The sequence below is a fragment of the Mesoplodon densirostris genome, chromosome 18 (assembly GCF_025265405.1).
Source record: "Mesoplodon densirostris isolate mMesDen1 chromosome 18, mMesDen1 primary haplotype, whole genome shotgun sequence".
Lineage (NCBI taxonomy): Eukaryota > Metazoa > Chordata > Mammalia > Artiodactyla > Ziphiidae > Mesoplodon > Mesoplodon densirostris.
The window spans coordinates 38,540,511-38,564,368 of NC_082678.1; the positions used below are offsets into that span (position 1 = coordinate 38,540,511).

Below are 23,858 nucleotides of genomic sequence, written 5' to 3' on the forward strand. Positions count from 1 at the left end.
TTTGGATTCAAGGATTTGACCCAGAATAGAATCTTGACTCACTTCAGTGTTCATGACTAAATGACCCTCATTCTCTCTGAGGATTTCCTGTTTCAGTTTTAAGGCAGGGAATAAACAACTTAATCGAAAGTGGTCCAGCTTAGAAAGACAAGCAGGGACCTGGAGGGGAAGGAAAAGTTCACGTGCATTTCCCCACTGCTTTGTGGCAAACCCTTCTCTGAACTTTTTTGCAAGTTGACATCACGCACCATGTCAGAGCACGAGAGGGGACAGAAAGCGGACAGGGCAGGATCAGGTGGCAGATGTGGGCTGGCTTTGACCTTAAGCGATGTTATGCTGTAATGGAAAAGAGGTGTTCCCAGTTTTATTTCTAATGAGCCTTCTGATTGGAGAAATGCACGATCAATTAGCACCCTTATGAAGATGTCTTTGACACCCAAGCAGCAAGAGGGAACAGCCATGCCATGATCATGGGCATTCCCCTAAGTGCAGGTTCTACACGGCTTGGTAGAGGCCGTAACAAAGCTATGAAATGCACACAGCTCCCGCCTCCATGTCCCCGTGCGCCCATCCTCCTATACCTTAGCTTTGCAGCTAAGCACGAACTAGCTACGTCGGGGCTAAAACTTGTGGGCAAAGACAGACCAGATTATCAATAAGACATCCCTTAAAGACCAGTGTTTTGTTTCACTGGCAAGCGAGTTATCCCACAGAACATACCAAAGTGTCCTTTGTAAATATCACAACCCGACCATTGTGACAATATCTTCCCATATATTCCTTAGTGAAAGTATAACACAAATGACAATTCTTTGATATTGCTATACGGTTACCCAACTGCCACTAGCTGGTCATCACAAATGACCCCTCCACTGCCCCCTCCACGAAGAGGTAGGGGAGAGCATTCTGCATCAGCAGCAACAGTGCTGGCACCCCTTCTGCCAGGGCCTGGCTAAAACAAGGGACAGGCACAGGCTCGAGCGCTTATAGGCAACACGGGCCAGCGTTCCTAGTCTCTTTTTACAAGAGCCTCTCCTGGTTCTCGCTATTTGGCTCTTGGCTACAGACCGTGTTGTCTGAGATGAGCTAGGAATTCCAGGGAAGGGAGTTCCAGACACCAAACAGGGGCTGGCTCTGCACCTAGTGGCACCTTGGTAGACTCCGATGGCGTGGGATGAACCTGACCCCTTCAGGTCTCGACACCCGGCACCCTTGGTTCCATCCGGTGGTTCTGCTAGCCTAGGGGATTCTTTGGTGTGTCAAAGCAGAGCCGTCTGCCTGGAGAACGGAACACGATGCACTCGCATGCAAATTAGAAGGGATCGCCTTTATTTCTAAAGCAGCAGCCAAGCATCTCACACACGGGACCTGCAGAAGTGGGGACTGATATGTGTATACACTTCAAGCCGGTTATTGAACCAGGGATGGAGCAGAAGATGAGGCAGGGGCATCCTTCAGAATCAAAAGGTAAAGTCAAGGGCCCTGACAGGCAGACTCTAAAAGGGTGTGGATGTCCCTGCCAAGGTAGTGATTCCCCCGTGTGCTGAGCGGACTTGGGGGGAAAACCTAGCGCTGCGGTTTGGGGTCTACGCCCTTGGATGTGTCAGCACGTCAGCGAGGAAGCTGCTATGTGAAGGTCTGGCAGCTCAGAGCTCCCAGAGGTGCCCAGGCAGGAAGGGAGATGGAAGCTTCCGTATGAGGAAGTGGGCAAGTGCATCCAGACAGCGATCAAAGGCTGCATACCCGTAACAACAAAAATCTCAAGTTGTGCTTTTCTTCTTTTTTAAATACAATGGGTAGAAAGAAAGAAAAGAAAAAAAAACCCAATGAAGCACCATCCATTGTGAAGACAAGAAGAAAATATTAGAAACACTTTGGAATGTTAACAGATTATGTGACTCTCTCTAAAGAGTGTGGCTAGGCAGCTTAGTGAATTAATTGCTTATGAATTAAAAATAAATTATTATAAAATAGATTTCTGTACATTTTACATACATATAATCTCTCTCAATATTTCCTAAGCCCCGGGGTTGGGGGGTGGGGAGGGTCTGATCAGTCCCAGCCGAAGTCGTGGCCCGTCATCTGGTAGAACTTGCGGTTGAAGGGCCGGTAGAAATCACGCAGCCGCCGCAGCACCTGGCCGTCGATCTCGGGGTGGGGTCTGCCCTTGGTCTTGCCCAGGCAGTGAGGGCGGCCGCTGCCCTCGGCCTTCTTGAGGCAGGGGAAGCCCTTGGTCTGGTTGAAGTAGAAGTGCTTGTCGGAGATGATGCGCTTGAGGCCCAGGAAGTCCTGCACGCGGCCCAGCTCGCCGGCCGGGTCGCGCACCAGCCGCTCGCCGCTCACGAAGAGCAGCTGGCGGGCGGGGAAGTGGCGCAGCCAGCGCTCCAGGTGCTCGGCGTACAGGCCGATCTGGATGGCGCTCCACGCCCGGTCCACGAGGCCCGCCGTCCGGTTCCTGAAGGCCAGGCTCTCGAAGCTGGGGATGTCGGGCCGCTTGGACAGCGTCTGCGTATAGTCCGAGACGGCCCTGGTCACCGGGTCCCGCACCACCACCAGGAGCTTGGTGTCCTTGGACATGGCCGAGATGCGCGCGGGCGCCTCGCGCGTCACGAAGTAGCTGGGCGTCTTCTCCATGGTGATCTGCCCCTCCAGGGTCCGCGGCATCAGGTCCCTGAGTGGAGCAGAAAGGCACGTTAGGGCCTGAAAACTGAGCGCCTTCCCCTGATTGCCACCGCGAGCTCCTTCCCAGCAGAAGTGGGGGGGGTCTTACAGACCCGGAGCCTGAGTTGAGGTACCAACTGCTCTCCTTGCTAGATGTGTGACCGCGATCGCGGAGAAGTCGCACAGACGCAAAGCTGTGCACCCCTGGTTCCTCGCGGATGTACTTCATGGGAAATAATAACACGACCGATCTCCTATGGTTGTTGTGATGATTAAACGTATTAATATACCTCAACAGCTTAGAAAAGTGCCTGGCATAGGCAGGGAGACTTGTATATCTTTCTTAGCATAATTTAAACATAACTACGTAGGCAAAACTGCTATAACCTACAGGAAAGATAGGACATGATATTTGGACCAAAAAGCAGTTCTGTGTGGTGATTAGCACTAAAAATCACAGGAATCAGTGATGTAAGACAGCGCCTGATTTGCTCCTTTGAGTTTCAGCATCCGAATATGTGAAACCGGAATGATTTCCAGCCACTGCATCCGGTTGTTGCGGGGTTTGTAAAATGGAAGCATTTAGCTTAACATTTAAGCACTGTGGGCTTGGACGTCAGACTGCCTGGGTTCAAATCCCAGCTCGGTCACTTATAAGCTGTCTCGTTTTCAGCAACTTACTTTCTGGCCTTCTCTCCTCAGCTGTAAGAATAAAGATGATAATACCAACCTTATGGGAGTTTAATGAGGATTAAGACAATTAATGATCATAAGATGCTTTGAACGTGCCTGGCATACGTTATATATTCAATATTCACTAGCTGCGGCTACTACTCCATTCTTATGACCATTATGACGTGTTCAGTACACAGTTTATAGCACACAGTAGGACCATGCTGAGCATGCACGTGTACACGTTGGTGTGTGTACATCAGAAGGAGATGTGTTACCTAATCGGACACTAAGTAGTGGTCACAGATGTACAATCTTCCATTTGCTATGGGATAGAGATTTCTGATTGATTCCAACCTGGGCCCAGGAATTGGAAAAAAGACAATTTCCACATCATTTTTGACCAAATATTTACCTCTCAGTAGGACATTCGGAACTTCCAGCTTCAAGCCATCCCTAATCTACTGAGACCAAAATCCCTCTAGGAGACATTTATAGAAATGACGATATAAACTCTATTGTAAGAGGCAGAAAGGGCAACGGGCTCCTCCTTCATAGCTAGTTAGAGGAAGCAGGCTTCTCCCCGAAGGACTGCCTTGCAGCCCTGCAGCTACCCCCGGCTTAAGCTAAAGCTGGATTGACCCACTTTGCCCATTAACCACTTAGACGAACGTAGCCGTGTCATCAGGCTAACGCGATGAAGGATTAAAGAGGGGCCCGGCTCTCAACTTATTTTGCATTTCACTCAAAAGCAGGTCGAGGGCTTCCCTGGTGGCGCAGTGGTTGAGAGTCCGCCTGCCGATGCAGGGGACACGGGTTCGTGCCCCGATCCGGGAAGATCCCACATGCCACGGAGTGGCTGGACCTGTGAGCCATGGCCACTGAGCCTGCGTGTCTGGAGCCTGTGCTCTGCAATGGGAGAGGCCACAACAGTAAGAGGCCCGCATAACGCAAAAAAAAAAAAAAAAAAAAAAAATTGAAAAGCAGGTCGAGTTTGATCAAGTCCGAGTTGTTTCCAGTGTTCAGCCATTTGTACCTAGACTGAATCTACAAGAAAGGGTTTAATATTCAGAATCCAAGTGCTATACCGCTATGACTGAAGGAAACCCAACCCGCCAAGTTCTCCAGGGCCAGGGCAGATGGAGTGGGTTTGGGGTTTGTCTTCAGAGGGTCCGTCTGACCTGGCATGGGCGCTGAAGTCCAGCCTCCGGTCTGAGTCTCAGCACCCCCCTGATTGAGGGATGTGCCCCTCACCTGTCCATGCCTCAGTTTTCTCATTTGATCTGTGAGAAAAAGGATGATGCCCACCACCCAGGGTTTCTGGGAGGACTGTGACACTTCTTGGGACCAAGCCTGGGTGCCAAGGAAATGTTGTCAGTTCCCTTCTGTTGACAGCGTCCGGGAAAGGGTGTAAGGAAGCAAGGTCTGCACACGGAGACTGGTCACTCCCTCAGATCTACCCCACAGAGGGGCCGTGGAGACGGCCCCTGGGAGCGGCAAAGCTGCAAGAACAGCGGACGTGGCTCTCAGCCTGCCTGGGCTCCAGAACCATCTCTGCTGCCTGCATCCCCTCAACGTCCTAAAACAAGGGCCTGGTGGTCATGGGACAAAATGGCCAAATAAGAAAGCACGTACCAGGACTAGCAGAAAAGGAATGGGAAATCCTCACCGTCCTCCGGTCCAAAGGCACAGCCTCCTCGGCCATAAATAAAGGATCCCTGAACTGTGGGCAGATTCTTGGGTTGGACCACCCACTGGTCACCCTCGCCATCCTGGGGTACCAGCTCCAAGGGACCCCGTCTCCCCAGGATTGTCCAGAGTTTGCACACATATGTCAGAAAGCACTCAGACTTTCTCTGATTATCAAATAACAGCTGGAGAAATTGCTGACACCAAGCCTCAGCCCCCGACCACCGCAGGTTCCACGGTCACTCTCCTTGGGGCGTACTTGGTGCAGAGACCAAGGAGCTGATGGGTGAGTGCACCACGGGGTTCTCCATCATTTTGGCAGGTGCCTTCTGAACCCCTTCTGCTGGTTTCCGGGGGCACTTCCGTGGCGGGGGGGAAGGGAGCAGAATATGCCACCCGAAATATGTCTCTTTGGCATAAGGGTTATTTTAGGCTGATTATTTTTAAGAAACAGCAGACGTAGAAAAGCTCTGAAAACCAGTCAAAGTTACCCTTTAGTAAGAGAAATTTACATTTATAAAGGAAATGTAAGGTGTCTTCCTCTGTGTACCAGGAAGAGAAGTACAGGTACATCTCTAGAAACTCATATCCATGGAGTTAAATCTGCCTAACAACTGTACCCTTATCTACTGGGCTTTTCCCCACCACCTCCCAGAACTGGCCTCCCCCCTCCAAAATCTTGATTTGTCTTCAGCTGGAGATGGTGTTTAAGATGGCGGCTTGGGCCATTTCTAAGCGCTGCTCAGGTTTCCTGGGTATCTCCCACATACACAGGAGGTACACATGTTATTAAACTTGTTTGTTCTTCTTGTGTTGACTGTCTTTTATTACAGGGAGTGAGGGGTCTCAGCTCTAGAAGGGTGGAGGGAAAATTATTTTTCCTCCCCTACCCAGGCCCTGGGCTCAGACAGAGCTGGGCATCTCCCCAGCACAGCCCTGCGGGTCCATCCAGTGGGGAACAAAGCATGGCCCGAGAAGTGTGCGGAGAGCTCCTGGCAGAACCTTCCGGGCAGTTACAGGCAAGTCCCTTTCTCGCCTTATCAGCTCTTCTCCCACCCCCACCACCTAGTCCCGGAGCAAAGCCCTTATCATTCACTTCCTGGGCCCAGCTTCCGCCTCCCCGCCCTTCACTGGCCGGGCTCTCCTGTCCCAACACTCAGGACCTCTCGGAGCAGAGCAGTGGCTCGGAGAAGAAAGGACGTGGCCGAGGGTGACCCCCTCACGTGGACCCTGCGCGCCCATCGCTCCAGAGGCGGCTCCAGCCCCAGGCTGGTCTCCCGAGCCAGCAGGGAGGCTGCAGCTTAACTGAGCAGCTCACCAGGAAAGCCAGTTTCCCAAACTGATAGTCACAGCTAATAATTATTAGCTGGGGCACTCTGGGGCTCCCAGAGAAACTCTCACACACACCAGCTGATCTAATCCCTCGCACAAGTCTTTGAGGAGGCATTGCCAGGCCCCAACTTACTGAGGAAGGAGCTGGGGCTGACAGGGAGGGTCACCGGCCTCCAGGCCGAGAGCTGAGACCCAGAGTCAGGTCCTCTGATGCCCCTCATCACAACCGCTGCCCCAGCCTTCTTTGTTTTTCTTACTGTGATGAAATTTACAAAGAGCCACACACCTGTCCCTTCTCTAAAGAGATAACCTGTATTTCTTCTTCTCATTCAGAGATTAGCATCTTTTTTTTATTTTTATTTTTTTTAATTTTTTTGCGGTACGCGGGCCTCTCGCTGCTGTGACCTCTCCCGCTGCGGAGCACAGGCTCCGGACGCGCAGGCTCAGCGGCCATGGCTCACGGGCCCAGCCACTCCGCGGCATGTGGGATCCTCCCGGACCGGGGCACGAACCCGTGTCCCCTGCATCGGCAGGCGGACTCTCAACCACTGCGCCACCAGGGAAGCCCCAGAGATTAGCATCTTAATAATAGGTATTCCAGGGCCAGAATCACAAGACTACCATAATGATTGTTTAAAGATCAGTCAGATTTCGAAACAATGGATATCTCAGGGTAACACACGCCCGATGATAACTGCACTGGAAGGGGTTGGGAGGTCAGGACGGTGGCAGCAGGTCCTCCTGCCAGCGCCGTCCCCCAGCCCCCTCCTCCCCTCTTCCACCACGTGGGCGGGAAGGGACACCTCTTCAACACCTGGCACATCCCCCATGGGTGCTTGTGAAGACAGTGGGGTGCAAGTCTCAAGAAGATGCATGCTCACACCCACCAGAAGCTTCCCTTGGGACAAGCCGAGGAGGTACTGAGCAGAGGTGTCGGGTGACCCTCACGACATTCAGGCCTGGGGATGACCAGCCCGGTGACCTTCCGGGAGCACCAGGGCCCTCAAAGAGCTGGGCCATGGAGCAGGAACTTGGGAAACTGGTGGGTTTGCAGGGGGCGTTTCAGGCTTTCAACGTGTTTCATGAAATTCACAGGAGAGTGACGTGCCTCTCAGTGGCGGCCAGATTCACGCTGGATGCCAAGGGTGCTAGGAATTGGACGCCTGGGCCCAGCCCCAGACCCGCCGAATCAGGCCCGTGTGGGTGGAGTCCCATCACGGGAATCTCTCCAATGATGCCAACCTGTAGTCAGACTGGAAATCGTCCCCTGGGGCACCTGTGGACCTGGCAGCTGTCGTGCACTTCAGCCACTTCTTCTGCTGATGCCATGTGCACCTACTAGGGGTGTCGGGTGGGGATAGAGACCCCCATGGTGAAAAATAATCGCGAAAACAATACTGTGAACAGAACAAAAGTTGTTCCGCTAATCCAAGCCATGATTTGACTCAAAGGCCTGCAGTGAAGTCTAGAGAACTCGGGGTCATACCCTCCCCGCTGAAAGCAGACCAGGCCCCAGAGTGAGTGACGGTGACGCCCCGGGATCTACAAACTGCAGAGAAGGAATGTAACAAACAGAACAAACAAAATACAGTCAGGTTCAATGCAAATAAAGAAAAGGATGTTTGTTGCCCCTAAATACATGCATGTGTGTGTACACATAGAGATACACACACACACCACACACACATACACACTACAGAGTTAATTATCGAACACAAATTGGGCTCCCAGTAAAACAAACTGAGGCAAATTGAAGGAACTAGAAGAAACATAAGGTTGACTCTACTCGTGTGCATAAGAGACTAAAAGATGCATCTAACTCTTTCATTGTCCAAAGTTAGATAATATCAACATAAACAGAAGAAAGAAAAAAAACAAACAGGTGAAGAATAGTACAAGTCCCAAATTATCTGATTTATGCTTTTGCCAAATTCAGGGCTTAAAACAAAACTAAGTTCTCTTTATTTTTAAAAAACTCCAATGAAACTAAGATGAACTGATGCCAAAATGACCACTGGGCCATTTTCCTCTTTCCTAATGCTGTGGCAGGTTGACATGGAGGATGTCCAGAGTCAGGTCTGAGGATTTAGAATCTCAGTCCCAGGTCCGGGCGCTGACCTGTACCGGGGCTTCGCCAGACTCAGGAGCGGCTGAGAGGTGACCTGTGGAGTCAGCCTCTCACAGGGGACTGGCTGTCACAGGCTTTGCAGAAGCCCAGCCTTTACAGCTGATCACCCCAAGTCTCGATGGGGCTCTGATGTGTTACTGCTGGGAGCAGACTCTTAAAAACAAACCTTCGGGGCTTCCCTGGTGGCTCAGTGGTTGGGAGTCCGCCTGCCGATGCAGGGGACACGGGTTCGTGCCCCGGTCCGGGAACATCCCACGTGCCGCGGAGCGGCTGGGCCCGTGAGCCATGGCCGCTGGGCCTGCGCGTCCGGAGCCTGTGCTCCGCGATGGCAGAGGCCACAGCAGCGAGAGGCCCGCGTACCGCAAAAAAAAAAAAAAAAAAAAAAAACAAAACCTTCGGGCCTAAATGCATAGGAACTTTGAATGAATCAGAGAAGTTCTAAAAGCCTTATAATTCTGATGTGCTCCAGTAGCACAGGTTGCCCTAATTTTCTTTTTCTGCTGCTTTTCTGTTTTCAGGTGGCACTCCTGATGTGCCAGTGTAAGTTCATCGTACCCAGTGGACCATCCTGATGGGGGAAGGCTGTGCTTCAGGCGGAGCAAGAGGCCTATGGGAATGTGGTTGAACCCCAAATTCATGCGCCGGTGCTCGGTTTCTGGAACTTTGAGTTTTCTGCTTGATCTTGCTGTGACCCTAAAACTGCTCTAAAAAAAATAAATAAATAAAATCTGCTTAAAAACAAAAAACGGCAACCCCGAACAACCCTGAGATCCCATCTCTCCTTGGCTTCCTGTCTGTGAAGGATGGTTTCCTCCTTGGGAAGAATGGGGTCGCACCCCCTTGCACCCTCAGCCCGGGCCTCAAGCGCAGGTGCAGCACGCTCATCGGGGTCCTTTCCTAACCCTCACCTTCCTCTGCGGCTCCCATTGAGGTCTCTCCCTGGGATGCTGGGATCACGGCACCTGTGCCTTCGTCACCTGTGACCACTCAGGAAAAAAGACGACCCTTTCCTCCCAGGGAACACTGAGGGCTGTCAAAGGCAGCACATCTTAACCCATGACAGGCAAGATCAGGGACTAAACAGCCAACGTCCTGCCTTGAAAATACATGCCAGGAAAACTCAGAAAACGAACAAAAAAACAACAAGTCTTCTTTTAGGAAAGGATGCCCTTGGGTTCCTGGGATCTGACTGCTTGGCCGCCCAGGCCCCTCCCTCATCCCTTCCGCCTCCAGAGGCCTGGCCCACCCTGCCTGGTCCCCAGGGAAGGCAGTTATGCTGAGGTTAGCCGAGTGCCTCAATCTCCCCATCACAGAGGCCCGGGAAGCACTCAGCTGGCTAACTTGAAAAGGGCAGACGGGCAGCTGGGGGGTTGCGGGGAGGGGACATTGCCAAGGAGCAAACTGCAAAGCTGCCGACAGTCCCAAAGGTGACAGACACTGGCAGGGTCGGGGGCGAGGAGAGGGCACATGTCCCTAGAAGCTAGCGGATGCTCTGGAGTCCCCAGGGTCATTAGAGGCCTAATCAGAGGGGTTTCTGTAGTGACAAGTGTGCGGGAAGCTGGTGTCACCTCTTCTGAAGGCGGCCGTGCTCACCGCGATACCACCGATGCCACACGGCTGTCACCTCTTCTGAAGGCCCATCTACCAGCACTGAACATCCACCCCAAACTCTTCCCCGGGGCGGTGCCTTTCTACCTTGTGACCTTATAAATTAGAGTGGACTTTGGGGGGCGGGGAGGGGGGCAAAGACAAAGGTCCAGCCTTGTAGCTTCCATCCCGACAGAAAGATGAGACACCCAGGGGTGAGAAAGGAACTCTTCCTGTAAACTTGACTGTGGACAAGGAGACACCGGCAGCTCCTGAGACCTGTAACTCGAGCTGTAAGTTGTAACCCTGGGAAGTTTCTTCTTTAAAGCAGTTTTCTTCCCAGGGGAGGAGTAGGGCGGGGAGGGAGGAAGATGGGGATCAGCTCAGCCCCTTCTTATCTGGAACCTTCTTCCTTTGTAGGAAGTCTCTGAACCCACCAGATCCGAGCTCCCCTTCAAAGGGCCACATCTCCATAAATAATTATCTCCATTTGGGTGAGATGTTTGCATATCAAAGAACTCCTCTGGGAGGGTTTCAAATAATTTAAAATGAAATTGTAAATAGTCTGTTGCTCTCCGTGTCTCTCTGGTCCCCAGGAGCAGCTGGGCTCCCGGAAGTGATGTCATTATTCATTATAAAGTTTACTGGGTCTTTTTACTTTCTTTCTTCTTTTCTTTTTTTAAGGTAATGGGTAGGAAAGAAGAAAAATAACAAAGGATGGACTCCCCCGTGCCCCCTCCTTGGCCAACCCTCTCTCCTTTCTCCCCGCCCAGCCCCCAAGCCCACTGCAAGGATTTGGCTTCCATTGTCCTAGAATTTCAATACTGCTCAGAAAATGAAAAGCCTTTGAATGCCATAAGGGGGTGGGGCTCAAAAGAGCATCTCACTCCTCTGGGTCAACTCAAGATTCCTTTCATTTTGGCACAGTCCTCTGTTATAGACCCTGCTTCACAAAGGCCTGAGTTCCTGTTCCTGGAAGGGGATGGGGGGATGGGGGGGGTGGAGGGAGGGTTTCAATTAAAAGCTAATAGCCTTTTGTGTCTGCGCTCCGTGGGGCGTTGCTCGTGTTTATTGGACCTCACTGTGTGCGGGCACAAATCATGTGAAATCAGAGTAATCTGTGTCCCGTTTCCTGAAAAAAAAAAAAAAAAAGAAAAAAAAATTTTTTTTCATCAATAGAAAGAAAGAAAAGTTTTCTGAGAAGCACACTCTCTCCAAAGTAAAATCAGCCCTGCCATTGGGCAGAGGCAGGGCAGAGCGGAGGACCCAGAAAGCGGAGAGTAGGGAAGCAGATGCGGAGGCGGAAAGGCTGCCGCTGAAGCAGTTCTGCTCTTTCCTGCTTTGGCAGATTCTTCTCTATGTAGACCTGACCTGCTCATCAGAGATGGACTCTGATCAGTGCGGACTTCCCGTCTGGAACCGGCTCCTTTTCCCTGGGGCGGTAGGAGCCCCAGCTCTGCCTGGGTTACCTCCCAGGCAACAGAGGGCCAGCCCTGAGGCTGTTACACTGGCTGGTATGTGTCACAGGCTCCGGTAAATCCTCTCCCAGCTCCCTGCTTCATCCCAAGAAAGGCTGCCTACCCTGTGCCCTTGGCAACGAGGTGCAAATGTTTGTAAACAGGCCCTTACTCCAGAGCTTCTGAGCCATTCCACACAGCCTGTCCACACAGCGTGGATGAAAATCACTTCCCCACCAGGGAAGCGCCGCCCCCCGCTCCCCGCTTCTCCCAGGGCAAGGAGAGGGGACTTCCTGGCCCAGCGAAAGCCCAGTGGGCACTGGGCACATGAAGTCCTGGGCTCTGGTTCCTGCCCTGCCACTGACAAGAGCCTAAGACCTCGGACGAGGCACTCAAAGCTTTGGGCTCAGTTTCCTGTGTATAAAAATTAATGGATGGGGGACTTCCCTGGTGGTGCAGTGGTAAAGAATCCGCCTTCCAATGCAGAGGACACGGGTACAATCCCTGGTCGGGGAACTAAGATCCCACGTGCCACGGGGCAACTGAGCCCATGCGCCACAACTACTGAGCTCTCACGCCTCAACTAGAGAGCCCGAGTGCCGCAAACTACAGAGCCCACGTGCATATCACAACTAAGACCCAACGCAGCCAAAAAATAAAAAATAATAAACAAAATAAATATTTTTAAAAAATAATGGATTGGTTTAAAAGGGTGTTTTTAGGCTCTAAAATTCTGTACGGGGACCCTTACAATCTCCATCTCTCCCTCTCCACCCTCATGCCACCCCCTCCTCCTCCAGCCAGCCATAGGTTGGCACAAGTTGGTAAAGGAGAACCTATATAAATATTTGATGATCAAATTGGTACAAAGTGTACTTCAAAGTGTACCTTGGGGGTACAGATCAACCCCAAGAGTGAAATTCTGGTGCAAGTCAATGTCAAGGGTATCCTAAAACTAGGCACTCACTCATTAGGCAACCTGGTGCCTGGTGGAATAGAAAGGAAAGTAGGGTTCAAGGTCAGGCTATGTGTCTTCAGGCAAGTTGCCTAACATCTCTGAGCTGTCTCTCTGCATTTGTAAAATGGAGATATTTGTCCTGCTTTAAAAAAAAATGAGACTCAAATGTAGTTCATATGTGAATAAGCTCTTAAAGCAGCAAAACCTTTCCTATGGGTAAGGTGGAATGAACCCCACTTACGTCCCCTCTTTATTATCTCCTTTGACTTATCACTTTAAATAGTAGGGATATTTCTAGGGAAATATTGCTAAGGAAAAAGAAATTCCACATTGGTTGTTAAATTCAAAGTCTCCTGTAAAACAAATATTTGAAAGAGTCTCCGTTTCCTGAAATTCTTCACTTGTGCGAGGAAGGATCCCATGTTTGGACCTTCCTTCTTAGTTCCCTGGTAGGACCTTGGACACCAAGAAAAACCAAACTCCCTTTCTTGGGTTGACATCACTGAACGGATGTGATGATCCAAGCCAAAGGGGAGCAGGAAATGAGGCAGTCTTTCATATGAACACATCCTACTTTGGAGGGTTCTTTCTCTCTCTCTCTCTCTCTTTCTTTGCTTCCTTCCTTCTTTCCCTCTTTCCTTCTCTCTTTCCTTCTTTCCTTCTCTCCTTCCTTCCTTCCTTCCTTCCTCTCTCTCTCTCTCTTTCTTACTTTCTTTCCATGGCAGAGAATGAGGTTTACATGAAGTAAAACAGCCCGTTTAGGGGCAGGGGTCCATCTCTGGCTGATGAAAAGAAACAACCCAACTGCTGAAACCAGATTCACAGAATGAAGAGTTGATATCATCCATTACCTTCCTGCCTCCTGACTGCAGGGACAGTAGGAGTTTGGGATGAGAGAGAATTCCCAGTCAATCCTCGACTTAAGTCCAAGACAACGGCTCCATCCCTCTCCCTGCTCCCCTTGTATTTTACAAACAGAACTCCATTTTATGGTTATCAACAGAAAAGTTGATATAAAGTATAAAGTAAATTAGGTCAATAAAAACCCCAGACGTAAGTTTGAGTTAAGCTGAACTGAAGGGAAATGAGAGCAAATCAACTTCCCTTATCACAGGCTTTAAATAGCTCGAGAACATTTTAGAGAAGAAAAGAGGCACTTTCTAGAGAACATCCTTGGGAGTGTATAAACCTGGAGACAGTGCTGACAAAGAAAACCCTGCAGTTTCTTATTTGCACGCCGATAATCAGCAGCAATTATTTCTTCCAAGTTGGTCTGACCTAGTGTTTGAAGCTGATGGGAAGGTGTCTAGAGAAAGGAAGTGACATGGCAAGGCCGATGGAAACTCTGAAGACACCCATCAGGACTTCCCTGGTGGCACAGTGGTTTAGAATCCGCCTCCCAATGCAGGGAACACAGGTTCAAGCCCTGGTCCGGGAAGATCCCACATGCCGCGTAGCAACTAAGCCCGTGTGCCACAACTACTGAAGCCCATGCGTCTAGAGCCCGTGCTCCACAACAAGAGAAGCCACCGCAATGAGAAGCCCGCGGACCGCAAGGAAGAGTAGCCTGCGCCCACTGCAACTAGAGAAAGCCTGTGCGCAGCAACGAAGACCCAACGCAGCCAAAATAAGTAAGTAAATAAAATTATTAAAAAAATAAAATAAAGGCACCCATCAAAGTGCCCTCTCTCCTACCCTTTTGGGGATTCTCAGCTTGTGAATTATGGAAGCTTTCCAGAGCCAGTTTTCAAGAGGAGAAAGTCGCATCCATTCATTATCACAGTCACCATTTTTTATAAAAACTCAGTGCATCTGTAACAGATTACTGTATAAAGTCCAACTTGCTTGTGTGTTTCATGTCCAAAGATAGGACAGATGGAAAGTCTTGGAGGCTGAGGCTCTGCTCAAGTGTTCTGTATTACTTGAGCACGTCTCATCAAGATTGTTCAAATTCTATGAGAACTTCCTGATAGACGGTGAGTCTTAAAATTTCCAGCGATTCTTCTGTGCTTGAGACAAAGCGTTCCCTCCCCCCCACTCCACAACTCGCGCAAGGGAACAAAACTGTAAGCGCCAGGGAGATCAAATAACCAAATGGGTAGTGAGAGGGCTGCTAAGAATTACAAGCAAGATTAGCCTTTTACCCTGCATTAGCCCCAGTGAAAAACTAACCCTGTAACTATTTTTAAGCCCTAATGACGATTTCTAAGAACAAAATGTTTGGTTGAATCTTATGGCCCACCATGTTTTGTTTTGTATTTATATGGACGGTGAATTGTAAAGATTTTTATCTTCAAAAGAAATACAAGAACAAAACCCAGCAAAACACACAGCATAGGAAGCACTGGAAAATAATCTGCTGAATGAACACATAAATGAATGAATGAAAGGAAATGAACTAGCAGTGCTTAAAGCTAATGACTAGAGGTCACAATGCAAATATGTAAAGAGAATTGGGGGCAATCTGGGATAATAAATTACCATTTGGGCCAGGTTTGAAAATGGCGACCATCTCAGGATCCCAATGCTCAAAGTAGCTAATTCTAGAGCAACATTTATGTATCATCTTACCCATTATATTATGTGACACAATTACATTATGAGGCCGTACACATAAAGAAGGTCTTGACCTTGAGTGCTAAGCTACAGCAAAGAACAAGTTCCTTATTTCACCTGTGGAACAGAAGCCAGCCATGAGCGCCTCTCACTTTCGAACTTTGGATGCACCACCTCTCAGGGCTGGTAATAAACCACCTTCTCTCAAAATGATAAGTGGTCGCTGTTAACAACAGTAAGAAAAAAAAGTGACTCTAATGAGCTGATGTCTATTCATTGTCATTTTACTTATTATTTTGCTTAAATTATTAAAATTCATTTGCATTCATCAAATGATGGTGGGGTGAGATACCCCCAAATGTCTCTCCCCTGGGTCTCAAAAAGAAAACAGACCAGGAATGTGGACGTAGTCTCTCTCATAGATGGTTAAGGAATCAGTGAAATGGCGCGTAGCTATCATTCACGGGGATGATTCTTGCCGTCCAGGGGCTTACTGTGTATTTAGAGAGAAATTCCACATCCAGGAAGTTTGCCAATACATATTGCATTGAAATGTGGAAAAGAAGCACCCAGAAGTCATGTCCTTTGGGACATCTAAAGTTTCCTTGAGCTGGTCCCAAGGGCAGGTAGAAGTGAAGATATCAAGAACAAAAGATACCCGAGTGTAAGAACATAAGACAGTGATTGAAACATTGGGCTTGGACTGAAGTTTGTTTGTTTGTTTGTGGGACAGTGAGAAGTAAGGCAAGAAAGATTGGAAAGCAGGCTGACGTGGTCCCCTTTCCACTCTGCTCAGCCCTCCACCCCTGCTTCCCCGACATCTTCCCAAAAGCCAAATCTAGAAACCTTCATAGCTTCTCATGATGTTGAACATGACATTTAAGCTCCCTGCCCAGGTGTTTCCCTGCTTTTCCCTAAGGACATGCTATGTCCCCTACCTTCCTTTTTCACCCTTCACCCCAGCCATGGGCAAGCAGAGCCCTCCTCCTTCTAGTACATTCCTATGGCACTCATTCCTTCCCCAGGCTGGGCTAGCAATTCTGCTCCCCTCTTAGGACCACCACCCTCCCTGCAAAAACACATATGCGTGTGCACACGCACACACACAAACATTAGCATAACCTTTCTCTAGCTGCTATTATAGACTTCGAGGGGGCTGAAGACTGGGCTCTGCCTTATTTGCACTGTGGCCAAAATATATGGCTCTTAGAAAAATGAAGGGTAAATGAATAAACAAACAAATGCCAGACAGAATTTGGATTTGATCTCAGAGGCAATGAGAAGCCACATCAAACGTGGGAGGTGAGAGGTTTCAAGACGTATCAGGAGCGGGGGAAACTGTGCTTCCCAGCAGCATATTTTAAACAGATCTGGGCTTTTAGCTGATGATAAATTCCATGAGGCTACTGAGGACTGATACAAGAAGATGTAAAGAAATTTGGAATAGGCAGAAAAGATTACTGAATATCTCCAGTGGAAAACTGTGCCATGTGTTATCTGGTGCTAGCCTTTTTATTGCCTTTGAGATATTCTGCAACTCTGTAAATTATAGGCAACAACATAGCAAGGTAATGTAAGTCTTGACCATAGGCATGCAAATAAGTGCTTTCTGGTGGAACTTCTGTGGGTTTCCTTCTCCACCTCCCACTACACGGAAAAAGCCAGTTTCCACCTATTTGTAATTCATCTCAATGCTCCTTTATGTCAAGGAAACTTAAGTTCTTTTGACTTCTCCTTTGGACCAATGGTAACATCTGTCTGGTTCTCATTAATATTGGGTTGGCCAAAAAGTTCATTCCGTTTTTTCTGTAACATCGTATGGAAAAACCCGAACCAACTTTTTGGCCAACCCAATAATACGTAAAATAAAATCCTTAACGTGCTTATTAAAGAAATATAATCCTTAACATCATAACTGGATGAGAGTCCTGATTTTACCTTTTGCTTTTAGAAAAATACCCTTTATCAAAAAGGCTGGATTAGCCATATGCTTTTTATGAGTGCTATCCAAAAGAAGATGTGGTACATAAATAGACAATGGACTCAGCCATAAAAAAAAGTCATTTGCAGCAACATGGATGGACCTAGAGATTATCATACTAAGTGAAGTAAGGCAGAAAGAAAGACAAATACCATATATCACTAATCTGTGGAATCTGAAATATGACACAAATGAACTTATCTACGAAACAGAAACAGACTCACAGACATAGAGAACAGATTTGTGGTTGCCAAGGGGGAGGGGGTGGGAGGGGGATGGAGTGGGAGGTTGGGATTAGCAGATGCAAACTACTATATATAGAATGGATAAATAACAAGGTCCTACTGTATAGCACAGGGACCTATATTCCATATCCTGTGATAAACCATAATGGAAAAGAATATGAAAAAGAATATATAGATATGTATAACTGAGTCACTTTGTTATACTGCAGAAATTAACACAACATTGTACATCAAATATACTTCAGTAAAATAAATTTAAAAAAAATAAGAGTGCTATCCATGCCAGTGGCTGTTACCCCACAGCATCCTCTTTATATAACCCCCTCCCCAGCTTAGTACCAAGAACAGTCATGCTTTCTTTTGAGCAAACAGCTTGTTTGAGTGATTTGTGTAACTGAGGTTTGTCTGTCTGTGAAGGCTGCCATGGAGCTGAGGGTCATGTCCCCTGTCATTTGAGACACATTTCTTAGGCCAGTTCCTGGCTCCATTTTATGGCCCCGCTATCGATTCTCCTGTCTTACTCTCACATTTTATGCGTTTGTGGCCCTTTCGGTATCATTCAAAAGCCACATGGAGTATATGTTCAAGAAGGGTAGATAGGGCTTCCCTGGTGGCGCAGTAGTTGAGAGTCCGCCTGCCGATGCAGGGGACACGGGTTCATGCCCCGGTCCGGGAAGATCCCACATGCCGCGGAGCGGCTGGGCCCGTGAGCCATGGCCGCTGAGCCTGGGTGTCCAGAGCCTGTGCTCCGCAACGGGAGAGGCCACAGCACTGAGAGGCCCGCGTACCGCAAAAAAAAAAAAAAAAAAAAAAAAAAAAAAGGGCAGATACACAACAATTACAATTCCGCAGATCTGAGTGGGAAAGCGGTGTTGGGGTGAAAACGACAGAACGGCTGATTCGAAGACACGCAGATGGAAGGAAAAAAGAAAAGCTGGTAACAGCTTTGAGACGAGGAAAGACCTTCAGTTTTTAAGCAAGATGTACTGAGGGCGGGGTCCTTCTGCGTTCTGAGTTCACCCACAGAAACTGTAGCTTCCCACACAGTGTTCAGGGTGAGAATCAGAACACAAGGTCAGTGTTCATCCCAGAAATGTTATAAACAAACGAGGGTTTAGGTCTTTGTGTCCGTATGTAAAAAGCAGAAATGGAGAGAAGGTGAGCATCACCCCAGTTTCTGAGCTAGAAAAGGTTTTCTGGGTCCAGGCAGGTCAGCCTGGGGTGGGGTAGGAGCTTTCCTGGGAGGCCAGCCGGAGGCCGGGGGCCGCGAACAATGGCCACCTCTCCCTGAGATGCTCAGCGCTGTTCTCCATTCACCCACAAAACCAAATAAAGACCTTTAAGCTGCTACTTTCCCAAATGAATCCACTTCCAAATCCGGGGCTGGGAACACGCAGCACTAAGCCGGTGAGCAAACACCCGCTAAAGGAGAGAACAAGAGACACTCTCTCGGCTGCCCCATTAGCACATTTGGGAAATTAATCAACCCCCCAACCCCTCCAAGGACATTGTTTCCCTGGGCTGGCTGAGTGCACATCGATTAACTTCTCACGTGGAAGCAGGTAGGACGACCAGGTAACAAAAAGAGGCGTGGAATCAACTCACTGTATAAAGGTGCCCAGAGCTGATGCCCCAACCATCTTCTTTAATTCTTTTTCTTTTTTTTTTAAAATGGAAGTATAGTTGATTTATAATATTATATAAGTTATAGGTGTACAACATAGTGATTTAGTATTTTCATAGATTATACTCCACTTAAAGTTATTATAAAATATTGGCTAGATTCCCTGTGTTGTACAGTGTATCCTTGTAGATGATTTTATACATAGCAGCTTGCACCTCTTCATCCCCTTCTCCTATCTTGCCCCTTCCCCCTCCCCTCTTCCCACTGGGAACCACTAGTTTGTTCTCTGTGTCTGTGGGTCTGCTTCTGTTCTGTTATATTCACTAGTTTGTTTTATTTTTTAGATTCCACATATAAGTGATACCATAAGTATTTGTCTTTCTCTCTCTGATTTATTTCACTCAGCATAACGCCCTCTAGGTCCATCCATGTTGTTGCAAATGGCAGAATTTCATTCTTCTTTATGGCTGAGTAATATTCCATTGTATATATACTGCATCTCCTTAAGCTGTCTTCATGAATCTGGAATTCCAAGAGATTTCTTTATGAGACAAACAGTGTCTGTCAAAGGAAGGACCCCCTTTCCCGGGGCCCCGCTTCCTCTGAAGAGAGAGGGTTTTCCTCTTAACTCACAACAGAAATGGGGCTTGTTAATGATCATGACAGAATGTTACCCTCACTGACAGGAGTCAAGTCCCAGAGCTGCACCCTCAGAGCAGGGCGCTTCCACTTTTAGGGGTTACAGAGAATTTGGGAAAAGGGCTGGGTGCTAGAGTACACGCGTGTGACATGCATATGAGCCTCAGCACCCAGGTTCAGGGGGATTACAGACCCGCGGGGGCCATCCATGGGCCCAGGTGGAGAGACCCGAGATGGCTCATCAGCAATGCGCCAGCCACCAGCCAGCTGCTTGACCATCAGAAGCCCAGACGAGGTGATGTGTTAGGCAGTCAGCATACTCAGCACGGTGGACACGTGTTCTCCATCCACCTGTGAGGTCAGCTTCACAGTTAGGACACCCAAGCTTCACTCACCCCCCAATGCTTTGCCTGAACTACCTCCAAATGGGATATGCCTCTGTGTTTTAGTGACATCGATATGATGAGCTGGCATGACAGTGGTCTGCATGTGGTCCTGTAAAGCCACGGAGACACTGCCCGCTGTGATGCTCAACAGGAAAGCCAGTCTGCCTCCAGGCAAGAGTGACTAGGCCTCCTGTGATCAGAAGATGTGTCTCTCTCTTCCTTGGCCGTTATGAGGTCAACTCTAAGACCTGCATGTGGCACTTTATCCACCAGAAAGGACTGGGCACCCAGGCTCTCCGAGGGGTGTTTGCTCCACTTTAGAGCCAGGAGAGTGAGGCTGAGGGCTGTTAGATGGAGTTGCCCCAAGTATCCAGCCACGGCAAAGCAGGGACTCGGGCTTCAGAAGGTTCAACTCCGAATGTCACGTTTATCCCGGCTCTCAGCAGTTCTAAGAACCTCCAGGATTAAAATGCTCAAATACAGCAACCATCTCCCCAGACCCATCTGACCCATCTATTATCACCTACCCCCTTTCTAAAGAGGTGTCCATCTCCCCTCTTTTTCAGACAATTAAAAAAAAATAGGGGCTTCCCTGGTGGCGCAGTGGTTGAGAGCCTGCGGATGCAGGGGACGCGGGTTCGTGCCCCGGTCCGGGAAGATCCCACGTGCCACGGAGTGGCTGGGCCCGTGAGCCATGGCCGCTGAGCCTGCACGGGCCTCTCACTGTTGTGGCCTCTCCCATTGCGGAGCACAGGCTCCGGACCGCAGGCTCAGCGGCCATGGCTCACAAGCCCAGCCGCTCCGCGGCACGTGGGATACTCACGGACCGGGGCACGAACCCGCGTCCCCTGCATCGGCAGGCGGACTCCCAACCACTGCGCCACCAGGGAAGCCCTAGCGCTGGTTTTTTTCAACAGTAGTTGTCTCGTAAAGAAATCTCTCGAAACTCCAGTGTCCTGCAGGAGAAAAAGCACTCGCCCTCCAATCCTATAGGACCAACATCACAGACCAGGGCGGCTCTATACGGCTCGCCCAAAAGGCTTTGCTACCACCCTGCTGGGGCCAGGGAAAGAATCAAAATTTCTCACAAGGTGTTTTCAGGTATCGCGGACAGAGGAGCTGACCTGAGGCTATACCCGCTCTGCCCTCCTTCTTCCCTTTAAACAAACCAGGTGTGTAGAAGGCAAAGCGAGCTGGTTCTCAACGTCCAGAGGGCAGAAGTCACGCCTCAATCCATCTTTAGAAGCAGTGAGACACAAAAGCTGTGCCAGGCTGAACGATCCACTCCAACCAAGAAAAACAGGCTGATAAATTAGTCTTGGGGAGCCACCGAGCAGAGGCCCCAAGAATCAACTCAATAGGCTGCCTCCTGTTCTAGCCCATTAACTATTTGAGATTACCATCATGCGGGGAGTCGTCTGTCAGCTGGAAATTAAATTAGCCTGGCTACAAACCAGTAATGTCAAGTGGAAAATATCTGATGAGCGATCCTGGGGAAAAACTCCGCCACCAAACCCCACCCCGCCAAGCAGCATCCTTCCATCCTCCAAGCTGGGCCCTTCTGTGCAGTGGCTCTTGATAAGAAGCACGACACAGCCAAAGGGGTGAGACTTTCCTGGTTCTGGTTTTCAGAGAAAAGCACAGTCCACTGGGGTCACTCCTAGTAAAACAGCCAAAGAGGTGGCCTCATGAGACAAAATGGTCAGAAATGTGGCACTCAGAAAGGGACAAAGTAAGAAATGTCCAGATTCGAAAGAAAGGACGGGGGAGGGTGAAGAGACAGCATGGGGGCAGGGGATAAACACACATGTGCACCCAGCATCCCTGGGGATGGTCTGTGCAGAGGCAGACGCTCCAGTGAGGGGAGAGCAGGCCCCACCTGCACCTTCAGAACAGGTGTGTGCTTGCAAAGCTACCTTGTAATTACCAGGTTTGGCATTTGGCTGTGGCAGCCAAGCCCTGAGCACCTTCTAAGATTGTTGGAACCCAGCAACCAAGGGGCTGTTGCTGCGCAGGTCCTCGAGCTGAGAAGTGAAATTTCTAATTACACGGCATTGGGCTCTACCCTAATGACGGGCTCCACCCTAATGACGGGCTCCATCCAGGCAAGCAAAAAGCACCCAGCTTAGAGGATGTGGGTCCCCGAGCACATCCCAAGAGGATCCCAGCCTTTGCTTATTTTTCTGGGGGATGGGGCACATTCTCTGATCACCAGCAAAAGCAAGTCCTATTTCACACTATTCAGTGGCACTTTGTAAATCCAACTTCCAAGTTGAAATGCTTGAGAGAGAGAGAGGAAAGATGCATAATGAACCATACTAGTTACCCTTTGAAGTCATGATGTTAAAGGCTCACTCACCAAAGCCCTCAGTCCCCCTGAAGCTATCCCACTCGCCTTCCTTTCTCCCCTGCTGGTCCTTCCCTGCGTCCACGACACTTTTTCACATAAACCTCCTTGGCTTTTCACATGTGTTCCTTCTGCCAAGAAGACTCCCCCTTCCTCACTTGGTCTGTACACGAACTCCTATTCATCCGTCAAAACCTTGCTCTGCGTTACCTCTTCTCTGAAGTCTTTCCAGGAAAGATCCTTCCCCACTTCGACAGATTTAATCACTCCTTCCTCTGCAATATTTCTTTGCCTTGAGCATCCTTCTCTTTTTGCCTGCATCACACACCGCACAACTGTATTTAGCCATCTCAACCCCCGACTTTACTCACGAGCTCTGTAGTCAATATTCATGGTGTAGGCCAAGCCCTGTCCCCACCCTCATTTATGGAACCCCCTTACACTAAGAACTGGCACCCCTTTACACTAAGAACACACTAAGAACACAAAGAGCTTCTTCTCTGCCCCTAACCTGCCCTCTTTCTTTGATCTCTGATCACAGTGACTTCTCACAGGGACGTGATCCCATCCCCAGGCCCCCCAGATGCCCTTTCTCTTCCTTCCGGCCTCTACCCAACATCACCTCTTTAAAAAGGCCTAAAGTAGCCCTTTTCTCCCATCATCCTCTCTCCCACAACTCTCCATCCCCTCTCTCTGTTTTATTTCTCTTCGTGGTTCCGATCACTGCAGGAGACCTTCTATTTTTATTAGTTTGTTTGTGTATCAGTCTCCTGCCCATCTCCCTAGTAGAATGTAAGTGTCAGGAGGGCAGGATCAGTGTTCATAAAATAGGCACTCAATAATAATCGTGAAATGAATAAATCTCTGCATCCCCAGAGCCTGGCACAGAGTAGCTGCTCAATTAAATGACAAAATCAATATGTAACTATAAGAAGCAAAACTGACATCAGTGGCCATTGTAATCCAGGGACACCACGAGCTGAGTGAAATCAACTGGATTCGTCTCCAATTCTCTGTCCCCGCTGCTGGTTTCCAATGGACACAATCCCCAGGGGTGTCCATAATGTCTGTTTCCCCCAGGTTATCCTCTTGATAGACTCCACTGACTAGAGAAAAGACAAAGGATTTTACTATGAAGACAAAACATCAAATCTAAATTAGAATGTAACTGGTAAGCAACCAGCAGCTGGAAAATTCTCTACGGAGGTCACGTGCAATAAAAATAACTGGGACTGACTAACCCAAGCACACCGCTGAACCTGAATGGTGCAGTCACGTGGGGAGCATCTTTACCTGCAGCCCAGACTGCTGGGTCCACTAGTGCTGGGTCCACAGCTCCAGCTCCTGGGACCCGTCCCCAACACAGCTGGGGGCTGAGCAACCACAGAGGACACACACCCATAGGTGCCATGCCCTTGCACTTCCCATCCCCCCCAACCAACATCTCCCAAAGACACCATCTGGGGTAAGATGAGGTGGCTTTGATCAGAGGCCTCAAAATGAATGCAAGCTTAAGTCTCGAAGAAGCTGGCACACATTTCTCCCTGGCAAATGTTCCTTTAACAGAACACAAAAAAGCCACGAGCCTGTTCCGTA

At 49.2% G+C, this 23,858-nt stretch overlaps 1 protein-coding gene across 1 annotated transcript in view; it reads right to left on the minus strand.

Moving 5' to 3' along the window:
- Positions 1 to 1,945: 1,945 nt before the first annotated feature.
- LOC132478528 (heparan sulfate glucosamine 3-O-sulfotransferase 3B1) overlaps positions 1,946 to 23,858 on the minus strand; it is a 37,799-nt gene continuing 15,886 nt past the window's right edge. Inside the window, exon 2 of the mRNA XM_060081709.1 lies at positions 1,946 to 2,671. Coding sequence (XP_059937692.1) covers positions 2,053 to 2,671 — 619 coding nt within the window. The 3' untranslated portion in view covers positions 1,946 to 2,052. The remainder of the gene's footprint in view (positions 2,672 to 23,858) is intronic.